General features: G+C 35.8%; 1 protein-coding gene and 2 non-coding genes across 5 annotated transcripts; 1 reads left to right on the top strand and 2 right to left on the bottom strand.

Moving 5' to 3' along the window:
* Nucleotides 1–219: 219 nt before the first annotated feature.
* TRNAE-CUC (transfer RNA glutamic acid (anticodon CUC)) lies at nt 220–292 on the top strand. The gene has a single exon. It is a non-coding gene; the product is annotated as a tRNA-Glu (tRNA).
* A 727-nt stretch (nt 293–1019) lies between these two features.
* Nucleotides 1020–3821, bottom strand: LOC144562796 (Protein phosphatase 2A regulatory B subunit family protein). 3 transcript variants are annotated; one of them, XM_078312090.1, is made up of 4 exons: nt 3617–3821; nt 3463–3534; nt 2102–3271; nt 1020–1590 (listed from the first exon to the last, which is right to left on the bottom strand). In XM_078312090.1, exons 3-4 carry the CDS (start codon nt 3260–3262, stop codon nt 1252–1254), a joined length of 1500 nt encoding a protein of 499 aa, XP_078168216.1. In that variant the 5' UTR covers nt 3263–3271; nt 3463–3534; nt 3617–3821; the 3' UTR covers nt 1020–1251. The 3 variants fall into 3 exon arrangements, with proteins under 3 accessions (XP_078168216.1, XP_078168215.1, XP_078168217.1); XM_078312089.1 differs by lacking the exon at nt 3463–3534 and having other exon boundaries at nt 3617–3818; XM_078312091.1 differs by lacking the exon at nt 3617–3821 and having other exon boundaries at nt 3463–3596.
* A 2233-nt stretch (nt 3822–6054) lies between these two features.
* Nucleotides 6055–6127, bottom strand: TRNAE-CUC (transfer RNA glutamic acid (anticodon CUC)). The gene has a single exon. It is a non-coding gene; the product is annotated as a tRNA-Glu (tRNA).
* Nucleotides 6128–10596: the final 4469 nt, after the last annotated feature.

Genomic DNA, 10596 nt, shown 5'->3' with positions numbered 1-10596 from the left:
AGCAATTTGAAAGGACTGTTTGAACTTTTTTTTAAAACAGAGATGAAGATGTGAGGCGTGATAGGGTTCAGAGTGACATGAACAGAATCCATGCTTATAGAGGCAGCTGACCTAAACGGCTAAACAGAGAACTAATTTATTGGTGCTTGAAAACCTGGAAATGTAATTTGTTACATATGATAATAATATTAAGTTTAATGAGTTACGTTCAATCAGAAATCCGTTGTAGTCTAGTTGGTTAGGATACTCGGCTCTCACCCGAGAGACCCGGGTTCAAGTCCCGGCAACGGAATTTTAATTTATATTTTTACTTCGACCGCACGCTTTCTCATGTAAATATGTGAGCTCGTCTGGTGGTGACTGGTGAGCCGTGTCTATTTCGTGCCTAGTGGCTCTTGAACTACTACTAAAACATTAACCAGGTAGTATTCCTTCGGTTTAGAGGACATGACACGGGGGTCACAAAAAAGCTTGTGGTGCGATCGTGCTCACTCGTTATCTAACTCAGTTAGAGTTGGATAATTTGTATGAACGTGTGTATTTTATACTATCTAGTTCGGTCTAAAAAATTTATAAATTTTTTTTTTTTCTTAACACAAGATCCAATCAGATTGTCACGAGCTCATGACAATTTTAGCTCGGATATCTAAAATTAGCTCACTCGTGACTTAAACAAGTTAACTCGTAACGAGTTCAAATTGGACCCAACTCGTGACGAGCCAGCTCATTACCACTGACATTTTCAGGAATATTTCCATCCGGCATATAAATATTAAATTTTCAACTTCAACGCCTAGAAAAAATAGAAATCATACATGTACAATTTTCCCCAAACTAAAATGTACCAGTTATCAGTCATGCATACAACATTTCAGTATCACCGCTCGTATGTTCAAATCAATATTGTTGAATGTTGATGCTTCAACTTCAGTACCTATAATTTATTTAATTTGGCCTACTATCATATCATGCTTTATGCTTACCTACCCATAATATTTTAAAGAACGCATGATATTTGGAAGCACTGAGAATAAATCTAAAGGCTAACACTGATCACTGATGTTATACCTTCTACAGTAAGGTCAAGGGTTGCCCCAACACATAGTTACCAAAAGAGCAACATAAACGAACGATTCCTTCTAATACAATAAACAGAAAGGAAATAAAGAGATAAAAAAGAAAAAAAAACCTATCCTTAAAAAAGAAAAAATGAAAAAAAAAGATACACAACTAGAACTTATTTTTCTAAGCTCAACTGAGGCCAACCAGGACAGCTGTTTTGCCAGTCACCGGCTGATAGGCAGCGGCCGATTCCAGCCGGTCCCATGCCAACCTCCGCTTTTCTTCGTACTCGGTTCTCCTCTCTTCCTCTTCCTTGAACTTTGCTTGGCACTCGCTGAACAGCTCCTCATCCATTTCAGAGAGCATCTTAACTACATTTATGGTGAGGTTCAATACCGCCTGATTCCAGTGGTCCCGGGCATTTCTCTCTAGGGAAGGCAAGAGTAATGGGATTAGAGTTTGTCGATTTTGCGCCACTAGACGAAGTATGTGGTCGTTGTTGAACATGAATAGTGTACGCTCGGCGACCTGAAAATGAGTATATTGCATTTATGTTTCAAGTCAGAAATGGAAGAGAGGGAATAGGCATTACAGGTTGGAATATATTATCACAGAAGATAGAAACTGCTGTTTATTAACACTGACTTCATATATATGAAGTATAGAACTCTTTTTCTATATTTCAAACTAACCATAAAAAGTTTGACATGTATATAATAGAAATTAAATGAAACGTTTTAAGAATTTATTGATTCAAGCTTTGCATGTCATACAATGATTCACTACTTCATTCAAAGGAATACTTAATTAGACTGCACCACGAATTGATGGTATATACCTCTATGCAAAAACACAGATACATGTCTAGCAGTACTAACCGGCAATGGACCAGACCAGTGCACCATCTGGTTCTACACCATACCAGTTCTATTACATAACGTTCTTCTGGCCAGGGTTACACTATGAATTTTTTTAAATTAAACCAGGTACTGTTACTTGAGCAAAAAGAACTTCATGTAAAAGAAAAAGAAGTTTGCACCTGAAAATGGTAGCTGTTAAGGCAACATGCAATCCTTCTGAAAAGCGGGACCATACATTTCTGAAACTCGACCATGCTTGTTGCCTCCAAAATCTCCTCCAGTTCACTCAGAAACATCACCTCCTTTTGACTGCTTGTCACTGGCCAATACCTCAACAACCCTAAAATAATCGAGCCGGCCAATTTAGGCTCTTTCTCCACATACTGGGACACACAATAAGTTACCTGTTGCAAATAAAGCCCCAAACCCTTCGGCTTATGCAACGGGATCAGAACCCGCCACAGAAAAATCTTGTGTTCCTCCTTTAATGGCAGCGCAAAACCGCTAACTACACTACCAAAAACTTCTAGAAGCTCAGCTATGCCATTGTGCCGCTCGGTCTCGAACACAAACCGGTAAAAGATGTTACTAACCGATTTGCGAATGAAAGGCCGGTGCACCATGAACTTACCATAAATTCTATGTAAAATTGCTTTTAAACAATCTCTCTCTCTAGGGTCCTCCGATTCAAACAAATCCAAAAGGCGTAGTATGAAGGAGTGGTCAAAGTACTTCTTTCCTACCTTGGCATCGAGCGACTGGGACCCAATAAATTTTAATAGAAAATCATAAACCAGCTGCAAGTGGGGCCAAGCTGGCTCGAACATGGGCTCTTCCTCTTCAGCCTCACCTGAACCTGAGCCCGACCCAACCCGATAACTTGGTGGGAAAACCCGAAACAGATTGATTGAAAACATCTTACAGCTAGCAGCAATCATGGGTTCAGTGAACCAAGTGCACACACCCGAACTGACAAACTCAGTTAGGTCAAGAAGCGCTTGCCTTTTGAGGTCTTTCTCTGTGGAGTTCTTGTTTGTGTCAGTGAAGTCGAACTGCACACAGCAAAGGGCTACTTTGCTAATGAAAAGGGATATTTTTTCTGAGTTTGGCACGTCTTTGAAGAGGACCAGGGGTTCGATGTCGGCAATCAGGCTAGAAGGGAAGACAGCCGATGACATGCGCTTGACCGAGCTAGCTGATGAGCGGGGCCCGCATGCACTTCCTCCATTGGAGCCGAGTGAAGGGTCAGATACGGAACGAATGAGACCCGACCCAGAATTCGGGTCAGATTTTGAGGAAGAGGATTTGCGGGGAAGCTTGTTCAGGAATTGTTTCCACATCTCTTTTCCCTAAAATTTTGGAAGGTGATAATTTCAAATGAAAAAAGGAAGACTTGAAATTGCTTCTCTTTTCTTGCTTTTCTTTATTTTTTGTGTACTTGAAGATTTAGTTTAACTTTTTTTTTTTAGATTTGGGTGGTTGAGAGAAGAAATAGAGAGAAAGGGAGAGCAATGCACGTAGTAGTTGGAAGTGAACTTACAGTGATAACTCAGCACTGTTTCAAATAAGGAAGCCTGAAGAGAGACACTGTGCAAGATCTCTACAGAAAAGACTTAAAAAACCAAAAAGACTCAAACTTTGCTAACTTCTCTACCCACATTGCCAAATTCAAGAATGAGAAGAGCGAACTATACCATTAGAGAGGTGATTATCGATCAAACGAAGGACTTTCGCGTCGAGCCGGATCTGAGCTTTTGAACCGAGAAATCAAAGGATCTGACAGTGAATTGTGGATTGATAAAATGGAAATTGTCAAGGAAAACATGCTCAGTTAATAATCCCTCGAGATTCCATTAATGGTTTTTGAATCAGAGATCCCGATAGTTCTTCCTTCGTGAGCAGTACAGGCGCGTATAGAAATACTGAAATGGAAAGGTTGCTCTTTTTCGCAAACAACCTTCTTAAATGATTTTATTGTGTCAGTATCCTCAAAATGCAGAAGTGGTTGTACTGTACTGTACTGTTTAACACTTTAGCTAATGAGATCTGAGACTGAAAATAATTTAATTTAATTCTTTGCTTTGGAAAAAGCAAACTTTCCTGTTTGCGCATGAAGCTATAATACAAAAAGAAAAAAATAAATAAAGTTGTCATGTCCGATATGTAGAGTTGAAAGCGGTATGGATTAATATCCGATCTGTATTCCATTTGTATCTGAATATGCGTGAGGATAAAAATATTATTTGCATCTTAATAGTAGATATATACATATATTTTAATATATATTATGAAAAATTTATGTTATTTACTATTATAATTAGATAAATATTTTTAACTTTAATATTTTTTAATATTTATTATATTTTAATTAATATCCGATCTGATCCAAACTTGTATCTGTATTCGTCTGATATCCGCTCTACATTTGTATTCAAAAAATTAAAAAAGAATTATAGATATGATTTTACCACTATCTGCTCTGTTTCACCCTTGTCGACATGTCTGTAAATAGAAGTGAAATTATACTTATTTATGATAATTAATAACATTAAATTTATTTTATAATAATAATCAAAGTTGATTTTGTTATTGTTGACATTGACATAGCCAATGTTACTTCAAAATATGTCTACATCCAAATTTGTAAAAAAATTAAACCTAAAAGACAAAGTGCATGGCTCTTTAATTACAAGAAAAAATTATGAAACAAGAAACAGTTAATTACACGCCAGAGGAAACAAAAAAAAAAATAGAAAAAAGGGCTAGATTCAAAATATATAAAGGGGCCAAGAATAAAATATTTTGAGGGTTACCAGCACAAAAGCGAACAAACATAAAAAACCAGAGCTTTCATACGAATCCAATTATTTTATTGATTCTCTGCCTCGAGGGGGGAATAAAATTGAAAGCGACGGTGATTGTCCGAGGGAGAGTCAAGAGCCGTTCGATCGAACAATCGGGATCTGATGGGAGAATATGGACCGTTGATTGAAGGAGAAGGGTCGGTGTATGCTGGGGAGTGGAACTGGAGAGGAGGAGTGGGAGAATGTACGGCAGGTGGGCCAGGCAGAGTCATTGATGCGACGCGACGCGAGATGTGATAGAGATGGCCCGCCAGATGATTTGGCGCCCGCGCTTCTATGAGCCGGCCCGGGCCGGCCCAAATGTAACAATTGATCTCATAAATGGTTGTGTTTGGACGTAGTTCAAGTCTTCAAGAAGGGGATTGGCCAACGGGTCCGGATACCCTAAAGTAACTCAATTTTTGGGTTTTGAATTAGGACCGTCCGATTTGAATCCATCGTTCGGAATTGTCTCAGAATTCGAATCCATCGTTCAGAATTTTCATCAACGCATATAATGAGGAGTTAGGCTAATATGACACTAGTGTTATATCAAACTAAATAACACCACATCTTAAACCCTTAGATCTGTTTTAAGATTCGTACTATTCGCTTTTACTGTTCAAGCACTTCATTTTGTACGAATCTTAAAGCAGATCTAAGGGTTTAAGATGTGGTGTTATTTAGTTTGATATAACACTAGTGTCATATTAGCCTAACTCTATAATGAGGAAGGAAAGAGCCTTTTCTATGGTGTCCCTTTTTTATTAAATGTGGAAATTAATGAGATGTAGATTTAAAGAATAATTAGTTACTTGATTTGTAAATTAGCAATAATGTTAATGCATCAACGGGAAGATAATATGTAACTATTTTAATAACTATTGTATATTGACAATTGATTTCTAAGTTCTGTTTTCACATTCTAGAAAAGAAAAGGAAAATAAAAATCATTGTTTTTATATGGAGATTGTGGATTTAATATCTAAATAAGAATTTTTCGTGGATATTAAAATAGTTACATAGCTAAGCTCTCAACTTTATTAAAAAACAAAACTAAAATTATTCAATTTCCATCAATATGTGAAAATGGATTGAAATAAATTGTAAAACAGAGATGGCGCAGAGCATAACATAAAAGATAAATTGTTATTCTGACGCTTACTACTTTAATTTGAATGTGAGAAAGAAAGGAAAAAGTGTAAAAACAAAAAGCAAAAATGTAAGGGGGAAAGAACAAAGACAAATTCCAATTTAGTAATTTTCCATTATGTGGAAATGTAAAAAGATTCCGTTGCCGGGACTTGAACCCGGGTCTCTCGGGTGAGAGCCGAGTATCCTAACCAACTAGACTACAACGGATTGGTGAACATATGATATTCGAAATATATATATCACTTTTTTTATCCATTGCGCCTCTCCCTTTGTATTCCATTTGTTTTGATATCTATCCCCCTCTGTGCTATTTTGGTGCATTTTGTCGGCTAATTTCTGAAATTCCTAAACGAAAGCCTCCCGTGTTAGTGGTTTGTTCTCCTTTTCACTTCCCAATTTCTATAGCAAGGGATCAGTTCCTTTGATTGCTTTCTGGCGGTGGCTTGTAGAGGTAAAACCCTAAAAGTCGCAATTTTTTTTAACTTTAACATTGTTAATTTGAATATTTTGAAGAAATTGGAAGGCTCGCATGGTTTTCCCTTTATTTTTTCTTTGTTAAATTTAAGGAAGATTCATAGCACATGTTGATCTTTTTGCCTTTAATGTTCGTGTTATTTCAATATTCTTTTCCTCTTTTTGCCCGATGATGAAGTGTTAATCAATACAAAGATGGAGACAGCTTACCTGTAGCACTAGAACATAGCAAGCTTTGTCTTTTTGAGATGCAAGTAAAGTTTGATTTAGCCCTTTCCTTGAAGTATGCGCAAATTAAAAGAAGGGAAAATTTGTTATTTGCCACTCCAAAACCTTCAAATTTGAAAAATGTCATCCCGAAATTTGAAATTGTAATAATGCCACTCTAAAGTTCATTAATTTCTAATTTTGCCACTCCAAATAATTAATGATTACTTCATTGGATCCGAACTCGGTTGCAAGTGTGTGCATGCTTTATTTTTGGGGGAATTTCATGTATATGTTGGGGAGGTCAAACAATTACACCTGATTTAGTAATCAAACAATTACATCTCATCTAGCACCTTGTTTGGATGGAGAGTAGAGGAAGGGAGGGAATGGAAATAAAAGAAAAATTTCGCTCGAATCATGTTTGGTTGATAAAATTATGGCGGAGGTTGAAGTGTATAGGAGAGCAAAGATTTAACCTTGTAATCAATAGATTTGATTTCTCTCCCAATTTGGGATGTAACAGATGGCCGAAATTTTTTTAGTTAGCACCCTAATAAATCAGAATTAAACAAATACCACTGTTTTAGCCAAATTATAATTGTTACCACCCACTTGCACCCAGTCCGCTCACCAAATTGAGCTGGTGTGCGTACTGGGGAGGCGCACCACTTGGTGCTTGTACTGAAAGTTCACAATATCATATATACCCCTCTAAAATTGTGTTAATATTATAGATGCCACTGCGTAACATACTTGGTACTGGAAAGAAAAGGATGCTTGTTCTGGTCTCTTGGCTATGTATGAATTCTGGAAATGTGTAATGTTTTAACTTTCTGAGGGCACAATGTTTAACCAAACTTGCTTCTCTTAAACATAAGCATCTCAAAGTGATTCTTGTTGATTATTTTTTCCTAATAGTTTTTTTTTTTGTATCTGATTAGAGTGGTATAGTGCCAATTATATACAGAGGTCTGTTTTTGGTTTGTTTTTGGTACTGTTTTTGCAGTACCTGATTTGGTAAATTCTGATGCTATACCCGTAGGGTTGAAATATTTATGCCATAAAAACATGTGAATTGAGGCTTTTGATAAGGTATTAATTTGCGTGTGAATAACATTTCCTTTTGTTTTATAGGAGCGAACATTTTTCCAATTTTTGAAATATTTATGTTTTACAATGATATTTTTCTTGAAGTTATTATCATCATTATGTTTGGAATTACACTTTTTAGATCAGTCAATTAATTTCTTATAGACTTGAGCCATAATTTCTTCCTTTTTATCATTCTTTATGTATTGTGCTATTTGAGGTAAATTATTTTCCTATTATTATTGACAATAATTCAATCCCACTTTCTATTTTTAATTATTTTGTACTTTTGAATGTTGATTGTGCTATATTAGTTTTCCTTTATTGAGTTTGGGCGAGCAAAGCTCAGCTACTTCCTTCTAAGAAGCAACCAGTGTTACTGGAATCTTTCATATTTACTTCAGGCAACATTTACTGATGTACCCTTGCAAAACCTCAAAATATCACTTCATGAAGTCTGTTTGTTGCCCTCCCAAAATAGTCTTTTTGGTATTTGCAAGGAAAACATGCTTTCAGGCAGCATGGAAATAGTTGTCAGTGAACTAATTAATTTTGTATTGGATAAATATCTTGGGGGGGTTAATTTGCATGAATACACTTATTACTGCCTAGCTCATCTTTTTTCCCTTCTTGCTTCTGTGTTTTTTCTTTTATATTATCTTCTCCATTGCTTTTGGCCAAGTATTTTTTCCACCATTTACTTTCCTCTTTTTGTTTTGATAATTTGACTTGCAACTTATATAGGAGATATCACTTCCCAGTTATTCCATCCCATTTTATTTCTTTTTACAATGTATGTACCACAGTACCAGTATATATTATCAAGTGCGGTCATAATATTCCGAGGATGGAACATTAGGTGAATTTGACTTCAAGGTTGTTATAGTAGGATGCATTGGGAACTCTCATCAGACTAGCAAATTGTTTTTTTTTTTGGTGCAACTCATGTGTCTAAGCATTATGATTGTCGAAAAAGAGAGTATTTGGACCGTATAAAAGTGACTTGCTGCTGAAATGCTCAAAGTGTAGCGCAGGAGTTAACTTCAATTGGCATGCACATAAAGAAATAGAAATTCTAAATTGATGCATGATACTTGGCAGTTTAGTGTTTTCATTATGCTCTCTCCTGTGGGAAGTGCTTGTAGTTATCAAAAGGCAAGTTAGGACTTCATAGAAGGGATGATAGGGGACCTTAAAATGCTAGTTTTGTGATTATATGGTGTCTCTTGTGTCTTGGTTATACACATGTATATTTCAATGTATATAACCATGATTGGTGCTTGGTTATATATTTCAATGTTCAATTGCTAGTGCTTTTAGAGGATTATGTATAACTGGATAGTACAACTGATACCAGCAATAATAAATTATGAACATTATCATTTGAAACTGTAATAAGAAGATCCAGATCAACATGCTCCTTGTCCACAAGCCATTCTATTTATTTTTATTTTTTTTGGTTTTGTGAAATTTCCTTCTTATGGTGTAAATCTTAGAGCAAAAATGCATAAAGTATGCTTATTGATGCGGATTTTATCTTCTTCTTTCCATTTTTTTTTAAATATTGCATTCACTTCTCCATTTGCTCTCAAAAGTGTTTGACATGTGTTTTCCTTGCCTCTTAGAGCTTAATATTTTTGTAATTGGGTTAAATGTATAACTTTTTACTATTATACTAGAGGAGGGTTCAAATGTCTCCATGTTTTTGTGTCTCCATCATGCCTCCATCTTTCTCCATCATTTTCAAAGTTCAAACAGTCGATCCGAACCGCTCAACCTAACCTCCATACTAAAATATGTTTGGAGACCAAATTTTATATTTTTAGGAATTTTTTTACTATTTTTTTAGATAGGTACAAAAATACTGTTTTTAGATGGTTCAGATTTACTGATTTTGTACCTATTTAAAAAAATAGTAAAAAAATTCCTAAAAATATAAAATTTGGTCTCTAAACATATTTTAGTATGGAGGTTAGGTTGAGCGGTTCGGATCGACTGTTTGAACTTTGAAAATGATGGAGAGAGATAGAGGCATGATGAAGGCATTTGAACCCTCCTCATTATACTATATAGTATATAGTATATACTCCATTAATATTTTCCTCATTTACCAGAAACATTTTAGTATGATGCACAGAAACTATAAATAGACTGGTTCTACTCTCGCCGTGGGCCCCAGTTAAGCCTCAATTAAATGCCTTGAGTTCAAAAGGAGAGAAATGGTTGTACCTAAATTTGTGATGGTAAATCTCTATTCTCTAGTCTTGGTACCTAAACATTTTTATTATTATTGTTTCTCATGCCAAATGTACATGAAATTAAAATTAGGTGTTTATAACAGAATATCTTCAACTCATTGATGAATTTTGCTTTTGATTCCAAAATTATCAGTCTTATATATAGTTGTTGTAAAATGAATATCAATTCAAACCCGATCTCCTTCGAATTCAGATCCAGTGAAGTAACTCAATTTTTGGGTTTTAGATATGGACCATCCGATTCGAATCCGTGACAATCTATCTAAGGTGGAGCGCACATATCCCGAGCGACGGATCCCAAGTGATGAATTTGAATCAGATGGTCTCGATCCAAAACCCAAAAATTGGGTTACTTTAGGGGATCCGGACCCATCTCCTTCATAAGAGACCCGTTACTAGCTTAGCATTCTATTTATTTTTAATTAAACCCCCAGACTTTAAGGTGTGAGAAATCTGTTCATTTTCCTATGATGCACCCAATTCACATTTCTCAAAGCATATGAAATACATCATTTTGCAACCTCCATACATCTAAATCACATTACTCATCACACAAAATACACATTTGCATAATTAATGCTAGCTAGGAGGGCAGATTGTCATGCACAACCATTAACAAAGCTCACAATCTCAACAATATTTATA

Source organism: Carex rostrata, chromosome 12, assembly GCF_964058835.1.
Source record: "Carex rostrata chromosome 12, lpCarRost1.2, whole genome shotgun sequence".
Classification (NCBI taxonomy): Eukaryota; Viridiplantae; Streptophyta; class Magnoliopsida; order Poales; family Cyperaceae; genus Carex; species Carex rostrata.
The sequence above is the reverse complement of the archived record's forward strand: the minus strand, read 5'-3'. Positions and strand labels throughout refer to the sequence as shown.